The 16,051-nt window shown below is 51.5% G+C and overlaps 5 protein-coding genes across 5 annotated transcripts; 4 read left to right on the top strand and 1 right to left on the bottom strand.

Moving 5' to 3' along the window:
- The first annotated feature begins 156 nt into the window (after window positions 1-156).
- On the top strand, window positions 157-5,979 carry CC77DRAFT_1021810 (hypothetical protein). Its single transcript, XM_018525337.1, has 6 exons — window positions 157-1,326; window positions 1,391-2,531; window positions 2,593-4,051; window positions 4,104-4,553; window positions 4,618-5,129; window positions 5,185-5,979. The coding sequence occupies exons 1-6, from the start codon at window positions 501-503 to the stop codon at window positions 5,636-5,638; spliced, it is 4,842 nt and encodes a 1,613-aa protein (XP_018384378.1). The 5' UTR covers window positions 157-500; the 3' UTR covers window positions 5,639-5,979.
- Window positions 5,980-6,692: 713 nt separating this feature from the next.
- CC77DRAFT_1021809 (hypothetical protein) lies at window positions 6,693-9,501 on the top strand. The gene is made up of 6 exons (XM_018525336.1): window positions 6,693-7,200; window positions 7,272-7,347; window positions 7,400-7,600; window positions 7,857-8,188; window positions 8,251-8,986; window positions 9,042-9,501. Exons 1-6 carry the CDS (start codon window positions 6,998-7,000, stop codon window positions 9,333-9,335), a joined length of 1,842 nt encoding a protein of 613 aa, XP_018384377.1. The 5' UTR covers window positions 6,693-6,997; the 3' UTR covers window positions 9,336-9,501.
- A 705-nt stretch (window positions 9,502-10,206) lies between these two features.
- CC77DRAFT_1062873 (hypothetical protein) lies at window positions 10,207-10,601 on the top strand (the record flags this gene model as incomplete). Its single annotated transcript, XM_018528580.1, has 2 exons — window positions 10,207-10,309; window positions 10,369-10,601. 2 exons carry the CDS (start codon window positions 10,207-10,209, stop codon window positions 10,599-10,601), a joined length of 336 nt encoding a protein of 111 aa, XP_018384376.1.
- On the top strand, window positions 10,575-11,885 carry CC77DRAFT_1021807 (hypothetical protein). Its single transcript, XM_018525335.1, has 2 exons — window positions 10,575-10,597; window positions 10,756-11,885. The coding sequence occupies exon 2, from the start codon at window positions 10,907-10,909 to the stop codon at window positions 11,447-11,449; it is 543 nt and encodes a 180-aa protein (XP_018384375.1). The 5' UTR covers window positions 10,575-10,597; window positions 10,756-10,906; the 3' UTR covers window positions 11,450-11,885.
- CC77DRAFT_1021806 (hypothetical protein) lies at window positions 11,883-15,506 on the bottom strand. The gene is made up of 5 exons (XM_018525334.1): window positions 15,066-15,506; window positions 14,532-15,009; window positions 14,120-14,481; window positions 12,400-14,070; window positions 11,883-12,348 (listed from the first exon to the last, which is right to left on the bottom strand). Exons 1-5 carry the CDS (start codon window positions 15,114-15,116, stop codon window positions 12,211-12,213), a joined length of 2,700 nt encoding a protein of 899 aa, XP_018384374.1. The 5' UTR covers window positions 15,117-15,506; the 3' UTR covers window positions 11,883-12,210.
- Window positions 15,507-16,051: the final 545 nt, after the last annotated feature.

Below are 16,051 nucleotides of genomic sequence, written 5' to 3'. Positions count from 1 at the left end.
ACATTTGCTTCTGGAGCGACTGCGCTGCTTTATCCAAACGCCCACGCACCAGCAACCCTCCGCTCCCCGCGGGCACCTAGCGCTTCCGCGGGGCGATCGCGTGTGTGCCAGATCGTGCATCGATCAAAGAGGCGTCAAATCACTTCTCGGTTTGGATACGAGGCTAGATTCCGATTTACCGATCTTGAGTCTAACATCAACATGACATCATCACTTCGCCCCGAACTCTCGACGCGTCGCAAACATGGAGGCCGCAATAAGCGTGCGCACGCAGCAAGGCGTAATTACCTGGCACGGTGACTATGTTATAGTCTTGTGCCCTTCGTCTAGAATCCCAGCAAAGTCAGTAAATTTCGCGGATAGTCCCTTGAGACCGTCGCAAACGGCCACTTCCAGCCATCTTTGTTTATTGTCGATCATTGTATGGTGTATGTCCTCAGAATAGCCTCACGACGATTACTGCTATCAATTAGCTTCCCCTAAATTCGGAACCATTCGCGATGGCGTCTGGCAACGACACTACGGAGAATTCTCTAGGATTCAACCAACAGCGCTCACATAACGATTTGGAACGACAATCCAATCTCTATTCAAATGTGTCAGACGACAACGACAACGCAAACACGCACAACACTTTCATTTCCAATGCTTTACATACCAGCAGTCGGAGCTATTACGGTGCAGATGGCACGCAATTGTCTACAGCTTCAACCAATTCCACAGTGGTAGCATCCCCAGAAGTCCGGTCAATCCAGGATGTCACAAACGAACAACAAGCCAAAGAAACCATGTCTGGAAACGCGGTTATCACACCATCTACCCCTGGCAATGACTACCTTCAAAAGACGACATCGGGAGACCCAGTTGAGGAACATGTAGTTCTTCAAGACGACTCATCCGATTCGGAACATGAAGCTGGCGAGCCATCCACCAAGCCTGCCGCTGTCGCGAAACGGCCTGGTCTGCAGTCAAAGAACTCCAGACCCATGACAGAAGACGATCTGTTCCGCGCCTTGTCCCGACGAATGACGAGTCAGAATAACGGCCTCAGCAAGTCTAACACTAATGCTTCGGGGCGAAGTCAGGAGGAAGAAGATGAGATCAACAAACTCATGTCGAAGATGTTCGGGCGTACTAGACAGGAGGCATCAGAAGAAGAGAAGACCCGGCATCAAGGTGTTATATTTAAACACTTGACAGTCAAGGGCATGGGGATTGGAGCAGCTTTGCAGCCAAGTGTTGGAGATATTTTCCTGAACCCAGTTCGGCTCATCAAGAACCTTGTAACCAAGGGGCCGCGTCAGGCAGCCGGAAAGCCCCCCGTTCGTAAGTGGTATCTTTGTACAAACTGTATGTGAGACAATTACTGACTTCTTACACCAATATCTAGGAACTCTTCTAGATGACTTCTCTGGATGCATAAGACCTGGTGAGATGGTTCTAGTCCTCGGAAGACCGGGAGCTGGTTGCTCCACATTTCTCAAGATGATCGGCAATCAACGGTACGGATTCGAAGAGATCACAGGCGATGTCTCGTACGGTGGCACAGATGCCGACGAGATGGGCAAGAAGTATCGTTCAGAGGTGCTTTACAATCCTGAGGAAGACCTCCATTACGCGACACTAAAGGTCAAAGACACATTGCGATTTGCTCTGAAGACAAGAACACCCGGCAAAGAGTCACGAAAAGAAGGCGAGTCTCGCAAGGACTATGTAAACGAGTTTCTTCGTGTGGTTACCAAACTCTTCTGGATTGAACACACACTGGGTACAAAGGTCGGTAACGAAATGATCCGTGGTGTCTCAGGTGGTGAGAAAAAGCGTGTTTCAATTGCAGAGGCCATGGTCACAAAGGCTTCAGTACAATCTTGGGATAATTCGACGAAAGGCCTCGACGCGAGTACTGCTCTCGAATACGTCCAAAGTCTGCGTTCCCTTACGAACATGGCTCAAATCTCTACTGCCGTAGCGCTCTACCAAGCAGGCGAGTCTTTGTATGACCTTTTCGACAAAGTTCTCCTTATCCACGAGGGACGATGTTGCTACTTTGGACCTACCGAGAAGGCTGCAGACTACTTCAAGAACCTAGGCTTTGTTCAACCCGAACGTTGGACTACCAGTGATTTCTTGACATCCGTCACAGATGACCACGAGCGACAAATCAAGGAAGGCTGGGAGGACCGCATTCCCCGCACTGGTGCGGCTTTTGGCGAAGCATTCCACAACAGCGAACAAGCCAATGATAACCTTGCCGAGATTGAAGAGTTTGAGAAGGAGACCAAGCGACAGGCCGAAGAACGTCACGAGGCCCGCACCAAGGCTACGAAGAAGAAGAACTTTACCATCTCGTTTCCAGCTCAAGTCGTTGCCTGCACCGATCGCCAATTCCGTGTAATGGTGGGAGATCCGCAATCTCTCATCGGAAAATGGGGAGGTATTTTTTTCCAGGCTCTCATCGTCGGATCGCTCTTTTACAATCTTCCAAACACTGCACAAGGCGTGTTTCCACGTGGTGGTGTCATCTTCTTCATGTAAGTCATATCCTGCTAAGCACTACATGAGACGAGTACTAACTTGACGACCAACCTTTAGGCTTCTTTTCAATGCCCTTCTCGCCCTCGCTGAGCTTACGTCTGCCTTCGAGTCCCGGCCTATTCTATTGAAACACAAGACGTTCTCTTTCTATCGACCAGCCGCCTACGCGATTGCGCAAACCCTAATCGACATGCCCCTGGTGCTAGTTCAGGTTTTCATCTTCGATATCGTGGTGTACTTCATGGCGAACCTGCAACGAACAGCATCTCAATTCTTCATTAGCTTACTCTTCCTCTGGATCATCACAATGACCATGTATGCTTTCTTCCGAGCTATTGGTGCCTTGGTAGGATCCTTGGACGTTGCAACTCGAATTACCGGTGTTGCCATACAAGCACTCGTCGTATATACTGGTTATCTGATTCCTCCGGCGAAGATGCATCCGTGGTTTTCATGGCTGAGATGGATTAACCCTATCCAATACGGTTTCGAAGGTCTCCTAGCAAACGAGTTTTACAACCTGGAGATTCAATGTGTGCCTCCATTCATCGCGCCACAGATTCCAGGCGCGCAGGAGCAGTATCAGTCTTGCGCAATTCAAGGTAACACGCCTGGATCTCTTACGGTCTCTGGCCCAGACTACATCTCGGCAGCCTTTGGCTACAGTAGGTCGCACCTGTGGCGCAACTTTGGTTTCATCTGCGCCTTCTTCCTCTTCTTTGTTGCACTCACCGCGTTTGGTATGGAGATCCAGAAACCAAATAAAGGTGGAGGTGCTGTAACAATCTACAAGCGCGGTCAGGTGCCGAAGACTGTTGAAAAGGAGATGGAGACTAAAACTTTGCCCAAGGATGAAGAAGCTGGCAACAGTGAGCCAGTTAGCGAGAAACACTCCTCCAGCGACAACGACGACTCCGACAAGACAGCCGAAGGGGTAGCGAAGAACGAGACTATCTTTACATTCCAGGACATCACCTACACCATTCCATACGAGAAGGGCGAACGGACGTTGTTGAAGGGTGTACAAGGTTTTGTCAGGCCTGGCAAGCTCACTGCCTTGATGGGTGCTTCAGGTGCCGGCAAGACGACACTGTTGAACACCCTTGCTCAGCGCATCGACTTTGGCGTCGTTCGTGGAGACTTCTTGGTCGATGGGAAGCCATTGCCCCATAGTTTCCAACGCAGCACAGGTTTTGCAGAGCAAATGGATGTACACGAATCAACGGCGACAGTACGCGAAGCACTTCAATTCTCAGCACGGTTGAGACAGCCCAAAGAGGTACCTATCCAGGAAAAGTACGATTACGTTGAGAAGATCATCGACTTGCTGGAGATGCGCGATATCGCTGGAGCAGCTATTGGTACCGCTGGAAATGGACTTAATCAAGAGCAGAGGAAGCGTCTGACCATCGGTGTGGAGCTTGCAAGCAAACCTGAACTGCTAATGTTCCTCGATGAGCCTACATCTGGCTTGGACTCTGGTGCTGCTTTTAACATTGTCCGGTTCCTGCGCAAGGTAAGTTTGACGAATCTGTACCGTATATGACTGATAACTGACTTGGATTCAGCTTGCGGATGCTGGACAAGCGATCCTTTGCACGATTCATCAGCCCAGTGCTGTTCTATTTGAGCACTTTGATCAGCTCCTGCTTCTCAAATCTGGAGGTAGAACGGTTTATTTTGGTGATCTAGGCCACGACTCGCAGAACCTCATCGAGTATCTTCAGAACAATGGCGCCGAGAAGATTGGCCCCAAGACTAACCCTGCCGAATATATGCTGGAGGCTATAGGTGCTGGCAATCCCGACTATAAGGGCCAGGACTGGGGTGATGTCTGGGAGAAGAGCGCGGAAAACGAAAAGCTGGGCAAGGAGATACAGGAGATCATCGCCAGCAGACGTGACGCATCGAAGAACGATGAAGCTCGTGATGACCGAGAATATGCGATGCCATACATTCAACAATGGCTTACAGTTGTCAAGCGAAGTTTCGTGGCGATTTGGCGAGACCCTCCATACGTAAGTCATCTCCATGTACGAACTGCATATGAGACATTTACTGACATCTTACACCTATGTTTAGGTATCAGGTATGGTCATGTTGCACATCATCACTGGATTGTTCAACGGCTTCACTTTCTGGAATCTCGGACAAAGTCAGATCGATATGCAATCACGACTCTTCTCCATCTTCATGACCCTCACTATTGCGCCTCCTCTGATCCAACAACTACAACCCCGCTTCATCAGCGTGCGTGGCATCTATGAGTCCCGCGAAGGCAGCGCTAAGATCTACTCCTGGACGGCGATGGTCTGGGGTACCATACTTAGCGAGTTACCATACCGTATCGTCGCTGGAACCATTTACTGGTGCTGCTGGTACTTCCCACCTGGCTTTCCTCGCGATACATACACCGCGGCGAGTGTTTGGCTCTTCGTCATGCTCTTTGAGGTCTTCTATCTAGGCTTTGGACAGGCCATCGCCTCTTTTGCTCCCAACGAGCTACTCGCGTCACTACTTGTGCCGCTGTTCTTTACTTTCATCGTCTCCTTCTGTGGTGTGGTTGTGCCCTACGCCGGACTACCCACATTCTGGTAAGAAATCCCATTCACGAACTGCTTATAACAGGTAGACTAACTGCAGACCTAGGCAATCCTGGATGTACCATTTGACGCCTTTCCGGTACCTACTGGAAGGGTTCCTCGCGCTACTTGTTCAAGGACAAGAAATCAGATGCGAGACTAACGAGTTGGCGATCTTTCCACCCCCACCTGGCCAAGACTGTCAGACGTATGCCGGTCAATTCGCGCAGCAAGCGGGGGGTTATGTCGAAGCCCAGCCAGACGGTACTTGTGGATTCTGTCAGTACGCAACGGGCGACGCCTTCGCAGCTTCGTTCAACGTCTTCCCAAAGTCCATCTGGCGCGATTTTGGCATTATGTGGGCCTACATCTTCTTCAATTTTGCAGTAGTCTTCTTCTGCACCTGGCTTTACTTGGGCGGCCTGCGCCAGATCAAGTCATTCTTCAGCCCAGCGGCGCGCAAACAAAAGAAGGAGACGGCGAAGAAGAAGAAGAAGACACAGAGCGGCGACGCAGCTTGAGGCAGAAAAAAAAGAGAATTCGGCACAGTGTGCAGCGACATGGCTTGCATGTCGCTGTGAAGATGCGGGTTCCGGAAAACTCCTAGCTTGCCCGCGGCCGGAACGCGCAAGGCTGGGTTAGCACGCAGCTTTGGAACGGCCCATCCCAGCGCAGGGTGGGGCTCATTTCCGCCTCGTGCATTCCCCGCGAAATGCCTCTTGGGGATCTAGAGCATGTGCTAGAGGTTTGGTGTACGTACAGGCTGGACTCTAGCGTTCACCATAGTGCCATTCGTATAGAGATTTTCAAGCGGTGTAGCAATTAATAGTAATTTTTGACAGCACAGCTGTCATGTGTACAGACACGCAGTAGCTTCCACTGTACTTGGCGTCTGAGGACGCAATGAATGTGATGTTTTCTACCGTGGCTGTCGAAGGACATGCGGGATTAACCCACCGCGCATTCGAGATGCTCGGCACTTGACACATGCAAACTCAATCTCGCAAGAAGTCGGGTTAACAAGGCATCGTGAGATGCATCGAAATGCCTCAGCTTTTCCGATTATCAGTGCCATCCGTCCGAGGCGCTTGATTTGTGCATTGTGAAATCGAGAGCTAAGCCGAACAGCGTTCCATCATCGTGCAGGGGTTTGTGTGGATCGCAAACCGCACACGAGCTGGAACCGGAACTGTGGTATCTTGCACCGCCTCGCTGTGGCCAGGCTACGCTATCTGCTATTGATTATCGTGATGCGCGCAGTACTGACGCAAAGTTACTGTGTTGGAGGTATGCGGCATTTGCTGCAGGTACCTCGTAATTGTTCCAGTAGACCTCGGAAAAGCATCACACGGTCTACGATTCAATCGCATGCCGGCGAAAAATAGGCCAAGACGTGGCTATAGCCGAAATGTGGCCAATGAAACAATGACGAAAGGTCGTTGAGCCTTTACCGCATCCAGCGAGCGTGAATGTGGGGTAAGTGCGATCAGCCCCTCCAGCCAATGCCAGCCCGCGCATTGCAGTTCACGCAGTCGTTACAATCGTCACGAGGGCTCCGTTGCAGCGAAAATGTCATCGACCATGACACAACAGTGACCGCAAACCTCCCCTTAGTTTTAGTTTTAGTTTTGGAAAATAGGAGATCCATGCGCATCGGCTTAAGATTCATCGGCCATAAAGCTGGTGGTTGTGGTTACACTTGCCGGGCGCTCCTTCCGAAGTCACCCAGCTCTCGTGCCCAGCTCCGCGTTATTTTCGTCCCTCGTGAGCCGACCGGCACTCCCACTACCCAAACACGCACCATTACCCAATCAGCTCCAGTAGCGCTAGCTTGTCCCCGGCCCAGCATTGCCAGACTGAGCGCAGACGACGTCGTCAGAATGGCTTCGAATGGTATTAAAGCTACCGAGGACCCCGTCATTCGAACAGCAAGCCCAGCTCCTTTGGCCCAAGACTTTGCCCGTCAACAGGTGTCAAAACAACAGCGTTCCAATTTCCACTCGTCTTCCATCTCTCCACTCATATCCAACACCATGGTTTCTCAAAGCGTCAACAAGACCAACCTCCATCCTTCCGGCGTTGCGTGCGTGACCCTGCCTTTCCAAGGTCAATTGACCTGAAATAGGTGAACAAAGACTGACATGCTCCTCACAGGCCGAACAAGGAACACACGGAGATTGAAGAAGCTCTCCACGACAAGGCACACATCGACTATGACCGTGTAGCCATTGTAAGCTTGCCCCATGCATCAACCTCGATTCCAACACTAACAAGTCCACTAGATCGCCAACCCTTCAGTCGCTGCCCTCTACGAAGATGCGCTCGTATATGAGACTGGTTCAGCCATCACAGCTTCAGGTGCCCTCTCAGCATACTCAGGAGCGAAGACTGGCCGCTCACCCTCGGATAAGCGCATCGTCGAGGAAGACACGTCAAAAGACGATGTCTGGTGGGGCCCAGTCAACAAGCCGATGAAGACCGACGTAAGTGCTTCTCCGCATTCCCTAATCCCTTTAAACTTCTGCCTTACGTCAAACCGCGGTTTGGCTTGTGAAATTTTGGCGGCAGACGTCATGTACGCTAGCCACATACCCGATGTAGCTCGCATCCCTGCACTTGGCGGTTATGGGGCTCGGCTGCCCCGCATCTTTGCGCCTGCATGACGGATCAAGTTCCATCGATCCATACGGAAGACCATCACGTGCGCATCTTGTTTCATTTGCTAACCTTGTCGTCTAGGTCTGGCGTATCAACCGTGAGCGTGCTATCGACTACCTCAACACCAGGAACCGCATCTACGTCGTCGATGGCTTTGCCGGCTGGGATGAGCGCTACAGGATACGCGTACGAGTCGTCTGCGCTCGTGCCTACCATGCTCTCTTCATGCGCAACATGTTGATCCGTCCTTCAAGAGAAGAACTGGAACACTTCGAGCCTGACTACACTATCTACAATGCTGGTGCTTTCCCTGCCAACAGGTACACGAGTGGTATGACCTCGTCAACGTCCGTTGCCCTTAACTTTGCCGACAAGGAGATGGTTATCCTCGGTACCGAATACGCTGGTGAGATGTAAGCAACGCCCCTACATGAGCTTTCTGAGGCATGCACTGACATTATATGCCATCATTTAGGAAGAAGGGCATTTTCACTGTGCTCTACTACGAGATGCCCGTCAAGCACAACGTCCTCACTCTGCATTCGTCAGCGAACGAGGGTATCGAGAACAAGGATGTTACTGTTTTCTTCGGTCTTTCCGGAACCGGCAAGACCACTTTGTCTGCCGACCCCAAGCGTGCCTTGATCGGTGACGACGAGCATTGCTGGAGTGACACTGGTGTCTTCAACATTGAGGGTGGCTGCTATGCCAAGTGCATTGGTCTCTCTGCTGAGAAGGAGCCAGACATTTACGGCGCCATCCGCTTCGGATCCATCCTCGAGAACGTCGTTTTTGACCCTACAACCCGTGTTGTTGATTACGACGATGACACCCTGACCGAGAACACTCGCTGCGCCTACCCCATCGAGTACATTGAGAACACCAAGATCCCCTGCATCTCAGACGGCCACCCCAAGAACATTGTCCTCCTTACCTGCGACGCTCGCGGTGTCCTTCCTCCTATCTCCAAGCTCAGCCCCGAGCAAACCATGTACCACTTTATCTCTGGTTACACCTCCAAGATGGCCGGTACCGAGCAGGGTATCACCGAGCCCCAAGCTACCTTCTCCTCTTGCTTCGCTCAACCCTTCCTCGCCCTGCACCCAATGCGCTACGCCAAGATGCTTGCGGAGAAGATTCAGCAACACGGCGCCAACGCCTGGCTCCTCAACACCGGCTGGGTCGGTGCCGGTGCCACCACAGGCGGCAAGGTAAGCCAAGACTCTCTAACGGATACATGCGAACACATGCTAATATTTCCCCTAGCGTTGCCCTCTCAAGTACACCCGTGCTATCCTCGACGCCATTCACTCCGGCGAGCTCGCCAACGTCGAATACGAAACCTACGAAACCTTCGGTCTCTCCGTCCCCAAGACCTGCCCCAACGTCCCTGACGAGCTGCTCAACCCCGCCAAGTCATGGAACGGTACCGCCGACTTCAAGGGCGAAGTCGAGAAGCTCGGCAAGCTCTTCATGGAGAACTTCAAGAAGTACGAAGACCAGGCCACCAAGGAGGTTATCGAGAGTGGTCCACACGTATGCTGCTGCCCCAAGCACTAGATGGTTGATTTCAGTTCCGACATATCTTTCTTACTTTTTTGACAGACTGACTAGCGGTTTTCCTTTACTATCTCGCGGTCGAGCGATCACTCCAATCGACGTCAGCGGCTATTCCTTTCACCACTTGGTTATGGGCAAAAAAGCCCATGGATGGATGCAGGATATGATATCACGGTTTCCCTATCTTAATTGTTTGCTTAATGGACGTTCTGTTATATGTATATACACTTTTGGCGTTATTGTCCCAATTGTGTAGCATTGCATGGCTGGTGACGAGAAGAGAAGATAGCGTATTGGCTTCTAGATGGAGCGAGCGTGAGAGAGATACAAAATTTCATAATGTTCATTTTGACTTGCGATGTTGCATAGTGAGCCACGATACCGACCATTATCAGTAGAAGGATGTTCATCGTCAACATACGTCATTGTGTCTCTTAAAAATATAGTCCATCTAAGATTTCCTTGTGCTATGAATATATGCATCCAAGAATACCTTTCAAGTAGATTTCGTCAAGGATAACTCAGGTGGAATGAGTTTCGCCAATAAGATTAGAGTCGGTTATCCTGAACGAAATCATGGGCCAGAAACTTGTCTCTCTTCACGTTCTGTGGCGAGCCGTCAGATCCGGGGTTTCGGTGCAGATGATTGCCCGTTCTGGAACCCTGCGGGAATGAAGTAACGAGGCTGCGCCCCGTCAGGCAACCAACACTATTGTCAGCCGACGGATAGTCATCGAAAGGAGCCCTGTAGTGGGCTGCAACATCATAAAAATCCTTTGCCTTGTCCTTTATGCACGTCGCATCAACGGTATAATATTCTCAAGTCGGATAGTTTACCCAGGCACGGCAAAGTAGCGCTCCCTAATCGACAATGTCGCAGCAGGGTGGCACCTATCGCGCCCCGGGGTCTCTGTTGTCATATCAGATTCGCCTAGGTAATAGGACATTGGGCTCAAAGCCCACGAGCAAAGAAGGTAACGCAGTTGTCCAGTCACGCATCAAATCGTCTTACTCGACTGACTTTTGGTGGAAGCACACGATACCAACGTTTCGGAACCCAAGACCGACGACCAACGTTTCGATGACGAAAAGGAACTCGGCGAAGAATGGGAGGTCGTTGAGTGGCCTGTTGTAGACGACAAGGAAGAGCATGGCCCTTGTGACGGCTGCAGGACATATAGGAGTCAGTTCAAGCTGGAATTGGGCACTGGTAGTTGGAAGACAACGGTTTGCGACTGGGAGGCGAATGTCAGGGTTGCCTCGTGAGTTCTGACTGCGTGCATTGTCTTGATGAGATGGATGGGTTGTAAATGAACCATGGTACACACAACCATGACCATACTCAACCAACAATTTCCTGAGATCTAGTGCACAATGTGATAAGCGATCATTTTTTCAACACCTACTAAATGCTCACAAGGGTTATTTCCATCCCAACCATTTCTTCATCCCATAAGAGTCTATCACGACGCTCTCAAGTGCAGCAACAACAATACCCTCCTCTCTACCATCCCAACTGCTACAAAAAAGATCGGTCAGTTCCGCGAAATCCCCTATACTAAAAGGCGATCATGTACATTCCGGCCCAACCCCACCAAGCAACCCAGTTCAACGTCTTCCTCCAAAACTTCTACTCGGACAAGACGATGAAAAGAGTATCTCGGCACAACTCCGCCTTGTCAATCTCGTTACCAACAGATCCAACGATCACCTCATCATCGTCAGCAACAAACCGATTCACATCAACTACACCCTCAACAGCGCTGGAGCTTTCTGACCAGGTCGCACACATTAAGAAGCTCGAGACCCTGACGAGGGAGCAGAATACCGAGCTTAAGCAGTATCGGAAACAACACAAGGCGATTGAGGTAGTCGAGGAGGAGAAGAGGTCGCTACAGGCGAAGCTGCGCAAGATGGATGACTTGGAACGTCGACTGGGTGAGGCTGAGTTGAGAATGCAGGTTCTAGAAGAAGAGCGCCATTCGTGGACGTCCATCGAGCCCACTGAATTCTTCTTCTTCCCCTTCTTCCCCTTCTTCCCCTTCTTCCCCTTCTTCCCCTTCTTCCTCTTCCTCCTCTTCCTCCTCTTCTTCACCACCAGCCCTGACTCTTGACTTGGAACCAATAGTACTATCCGAGAGATACGCACAGTCCCGAGCTTTCACAAGCTTGACTCCACCTACTTCGAATGCAAACAGATTAATGGCAAGCATGCTGCGAAGAGACAGTATAGAGCTTTCACTCATCCGGCTCAACAGGGCCAAGTCCTACTACTAGGCAAATCGGTCTTTCATACTGGGCCAGTGGGTTGTAGCGGTGGTTGAGAGTGCGGAAAACACGAGGGTCATGTGCCATGTAGGCATGAAAGATTTGACGAGAAAAGCGAAGAAGAACAGGAGCGAAAATGGAGCAAAGGTGCTCATACTTAGGTGGGATTTCGAACAAAAGATAAGCAGAAGTTGGAACAGACCCGCAGCGTGTGACGTAAACCAGTGAACGAATGACTACACGGACGAAGCATTGGTCTTCTTTTTTAAAAACATATTCTGGTATTCAATCTAGAATAAAAACACCCCGCAAGAGCAAAAGCTAATCGTGCAAATGTGATATACGGTATATCTCCTCCATTTCCCATAGTAGTTTCGCAAAATGTGACAACCCCCCCAAACATTTCAGTACAAGATGGTACAAGGGCAGGTCATGATCTTGAGGTATTTTTGTTGTGTTAAACAGACCACGTAGCTCCTAGCTCGCGCTGGAACACCAAGAAACGCCAACATGATTAAGTGGGAATCGAAGGCATGGGGGAAATGCAAAGGTCTGGCCGTTGCCGTCAAGGCTTGGTGGTTTGACCAGGTGGTGGCTTGGGGACCATCTACCTCTTCCTAACGCAGAAGAAGAGACCAGTACGGCCAAGGAACCAAATACATCCGATGAAACGGACAATAGCAAGAGCAGCGGTAGCCCATAGAAGGGCCTGGAAGAAATGCGCGGTTCTGCCCGAGGCGCTAGACTGTTATTTTGTTAGTAATTATCATTCAGAGCGATCAGGGCAAAAACTTACAGAGAAACCAAAGCGGTCAAAGTTATCCTGGGTGATGACAACCGCAAGAGTGGCATTCGAACCGATCCAGGCCGTACACAAATGGGTACGGAAAGACTTGTAGGAATCCTCCAGCGTCTTCTCGTCACTCTCGACAGGCGGTACGTAAGGAGCAAGAGCGCGCTTGACGGTAGCTTCAAACTGGCTGTCGATGTCGGCTTGTGGTAGATCCGGTTCCTCAATGACGTTGGATTTACCGTCAGCACCCTTTTCTGTCTTGGCAGAAGGAAGCGCCTCTGCCTTGTCGGAACCCTTGGTACCCCAGGAAACGTCGTGCCAGTTGGAGAAGGCGTAGACGTTGAGAATGTTGACGTAGGACGACATGATGAGCAGGTATTGCGGGAACGAGGTGAACATGTGCCATGGATCCATGTACAGGAACGAGGCGACGTAGTAGAGACCAAAGGTAGCCGCAAGCGCGATGATGATAATACCGACTCCGCTGGACGAGAAGAAAGAATTGGCAAATGCTTCTGGTGACGAGGTATCGAGTTTCTGCGACGACGGGTTCGTGAATGCCTGGACAACGAGGTAGATGGACAGGATGACGATGTAGAACTGGATGAGAGCGAAGACGGAGAAAGAGACCAGGTAGGTCCACTTGGAACCCTTTGGACGGTTACCGAAGGCCAGAATAAATTGCAGGACCAGGAATGCCAGGTAGAGATAGGTGACGATGACGTTGAAGATGGGCGTGGCAGTGTTTCCGAATGGCCAGGCATCCCGATCATCGGTTTTGGTACCGACAAGTGACATGATGACGACAGTAGTGAGCCAGAAGGAAGCCAGGGAGAACCAAGCCATAATGGTTTGGAATATGTTGTAGAGCATTTGGATGTGCAGGAAGAACATGCGGACCAGGTTGTGGCCACTCTTGTACATGCGACCGAAATGCAGAAGAGAGTAGATACCGGCAGCGAAAGAACCGTTCAGCCAACGACGACGCTGACCGATGAATTCAGCAACACCTTCGGGAACATCGGTTTCACCCTTGGAGGCCTTGATGTAGGTAAGATGCCACTTGGAGCCAGCCTTGGCGACGAGTTCGAAACACAGAATACGATCCTCGGCCAAGAACATGTTCTTTTTGAAAATGTTCATGCCCTCGATACCCTTCTTTCCGAGAATCTTGGCGAGTGTGTGGTCACCGTGGAAGTACTGCTCGAGCGGCCTGCCCATGATGGCGCGGTATCGGTAGGCAGAGAAAGCACCAGGCAAGACAGACACGTATCCGAAGGAGGATTCTAGCGGCTTGTCGAGAATGTTACTGATCTTGTACTCGAAGTTCTGTGCGGCCACGAGCGGGTTGAGGAGGTTCTTCCAGCCCTTACCCAACATAGCGTGAATCTCACCACAAGCACCACCGAGATCCTTGTCGTTGTAGAAACCTTCCCAGAGGGCGAGAAGCGACTTGGGTCCAGGCTTTGTACCCGCGTCGAGCAGAATGCAGACTTCAGGGTTCAGGATACGACCAATGGCAGTGAAAAGCCATCTGTGCGAGTTGATCTTCTTGGTGTTCTTCTGCTTCAAGCAAAACATCATCTGGACAGGAGGAAGCGTGCTGGCGCTATCATCGTGCGGGCGAATGAGCTGCTGGTTGGGCGTGACGGACAATTGCGTGGTGTATTCAAACTTGGCTTGTTAGCTGGAAAGGATGAGATTGATGACGACGCAAACTTACAATGTGGGCAACAGTCTCGTTTCCGTCGATATCCTTCTTCATGACACCGTCCTGGTAAATACCGATGGTGGCGAGCAGGTCGAGAGTGCCCTTGTCGCAAGGGTCGATACCGTCGAAGACCAGGCACACAACAATCTTCTGCCAGGCTGGGCCACCCTTGTTCCAGAACTCGGATTTCTTCAGGTTGACAATGTCGCGGATGTTTTGCATGACACCGTGCAGAGTACGGGCGGTAAGAACCTTGTCTTCATTGTAGTAGGTGACGGCAATGAGCAGCTCTGTGTGACGGTTGTACATGGCAGGACGCAGATTGTAGCCATTCTTGAGGGTGAAGTCGTTGGGGTCGCATGTCGCGGCCGTGTCTGCAGCTGTTAGAGGCGAAGGGAAAAGTCGGGTAGAATGGAAGACTTACAGCGCATGTGTGTGAACTCCTCGCTGCCGCTCTCGAGGTCATTGCGGTACTTGGCCTGGATGGCGTTCTGGATGGCCGAAGGCACAGGGTAGTCGGCACTCAGGACGGAGCCCTGGACAAGCTTGACCTTACGTGTCATACCACGCTTGAGACCACCGGCGGCACCTCCGCCGGGCTGCTGTCGCTGCCTCCATGCCTCGGTTGAGCTGGTCTCGCTCCTCTGGTATGGTGATGGAGCTCGCTGAGGAGCGCCGAAGTCGCCCGGGGCGTCGTAACCGCCTGTCGCCGAGTAGGCAGAGCCATCGTGAGCTTGGCCGGGGTATTGTGTTGGCCTGTCGGTGGCATACGACTCGGTCAAGCTGTAGGTCGAGTGTGGGCGGACCTCAGGGTTGCCGTAGAAAGGGTCTGAGTGGGCGCCGGTAGGGTTCTCGTGCAGGAGCGAGCGACCAACTTCGTCGTCATGCTCCTGGCGGTCGTACTGGGTAGCTGTCAGTATGTGGTGCCTTTGCTGCCCGCGGGTTCAGGGGCGCCTACGCCAGTGTTGGGGTCTCCAAGGTTATAACCTTGGTTATTGTTGTACGCCATGACGTGCTGCAGTCCACGGGCCGGCGCTGCAGATGGCGATGTTTTCGAGAAAAAGGAATAGGCGGTGGAGAAGGATAGTGTTGAGATAGAGAAAAGTAGTCAGCGCACAACTCGGGGTGTCGCTTGATAAAGGTGGATGGAATGTCTGGGGCGCTTCAGGGCTGAGAAAGCTGAAGGGACGCGCGCTATACCCCTTGGAGCGGGATGGGGAGGGTTGCGCTAGGAAAACGGCCGCGCTGAAACACGACTTATTGGTCGACTCCAAGTGCTGCCAGGTTTCAGCTTGTAGGCGGGCGCTCCTTTAACGAAAGTACTTTCGTGGGACTGTCTCGACAAGAACGGGCAATCGCCTCTACTTGAATTCACTGACGACAGAAAACCTGCTGGCGGTGAAGCACACGAGTAGAGCACATGGCAGTCGCCGTCGTCTGTCAGTGTGGCGCTAGACCGGCCACGACGGCTAAAATTAGAGACAGGCCTTAATCAGCTCCACGCTTATACCTGCTCAGCCTCACCCAGAATCTACCTTTTTCGCTGTTGCCGGGCGTATACTGCGCAGCGACTATGCCCACATCTGCTTTGGTTTCACTCTGCAGACTGCCGTATGCACAACAACGTTCGCCGCTGCAAAGTGGCTTGACATGGACAAGATGGCTCCCGTCTCTGGCTGCGCGTCGAATGTCTCAAGCTAGGGGTAGTAGCACGGTCGACGTCAGCATCCTTCCAAGGTTGCTCCGTAGGCGGATCCACTCCCACAGATCTTCACGTTCTCTACAAAGGGTTACATGCATTGGCACTGTAACCCATGCTACCCAAGTATACGAGTGAATAGTCGGAGCGATTGATACTTTGAATAGGCCCGGTACATTTTCGGTTCGTCACTACACGTCGCCACATCAGTTTCTGCGCGCATAGCTGCATCGCTCCCACGGCGA

This window comes from Alternaria alternata, assembly GCF_001642055.1.
Source record: "Alternaria alternata strain SRC1lrK2f unplaced genomic scaffold CC77scaffold_14, whole genome shotgun sequence".
Classification (NCBI taxonomy): Eukaryota; Fungi; Ascomycota; class Dothideomycetes; order Pleosporales; family Pleosporaceae; genus Alternaria; species Alternaria alternata.
Note: the sequence above shows the minus strand (reverse complement) of the source record. Positions and strands in the feature narration are given on the sequence as shown.

What these genes read in the sequence shown, in the direction of transcription:
- CC77DRAFT_1021806 (XM_018525334.1), bottom strand. Translation starts at nt 15,116, where the DNA reads ATGGCGTACAACAATAACCAAGGTTATAACCTTGGAGACCCCAACACT. An exon ending in TTGGAGACCCCAACACTGGC is followed by an intron (nt 15,010 to 15,065) that starts GTAGGCGCCCCT and finishes ACAGCTACCCAG; the next exon opens with TACGACCGCCAGGAGCATGA. An exon ending in ACGAGACTGTTGCCCACATT is followed by an intron (nt 14,071 to 14,119) that starts GTAAGTTTGCGT and finishes TAACAAGCCAAG; the next exon opens with TTTGAATACACCACGCAATT.
- CC77DRAFT_1021807 (XM_018525335.1), top strand. Translation starts at nt 10,907, where the DNA reads ATGTACATTCCGGCCCAACCCCACCAAGCAACCCAGTTCAACGTCTTC.
- CC77DRAFT_1021809 (XM_018525336.1), top strand. Translation starts at nt 6,998, where the DNA reads ATGGCTTCGAATGGTATTAAAGCTACCGAGGACCCCGTCATTCGAACA. An exon ending in ACTATGACCGTGTAGCCATT is followed by an intron (nt 7,348 to 7,399) that starts GTAAGCTTGCCC and finishes CAAGTCCACTAG; the next exon opens with ATCGCCAACCCTTCAGTCGC. An exon ending in ACAAGCCGATGAAGACCGAC is followed by an intron (nt 7,601 to 7,856) that starts GTAAGTGCTTCT and finishes CTTGTCGTCTAG; the next exon opens with GTCTGGCGTATCAACCGTGA.
- CC77DRAFT_1021810 (XM_018525337.1), top strand. Translation starts at nt 501, where the DNA reads ATGGCGTCTGGCAACGACACTACGGAGAATTCTCTAGGATTCAACCAA. An exon ending in GGTGGTGTCATCTTCTTCAT is followed by an intron (nt 2,532 to 2,592) that starts GTAAGTCATATC and finishes ACCAACCTTTAG; the next exon opens with GCTTCTTTTCAATGCCCTTC. An exon ending in TTTGGCGAGACCCTCCATAC is followed by an intron (nt 4,554 to 4,617) that starts GTAAGTCATCTC and finishes ACCTATGTTTAG; the next exon opens with GTATCAGGTATGGTCATGTT.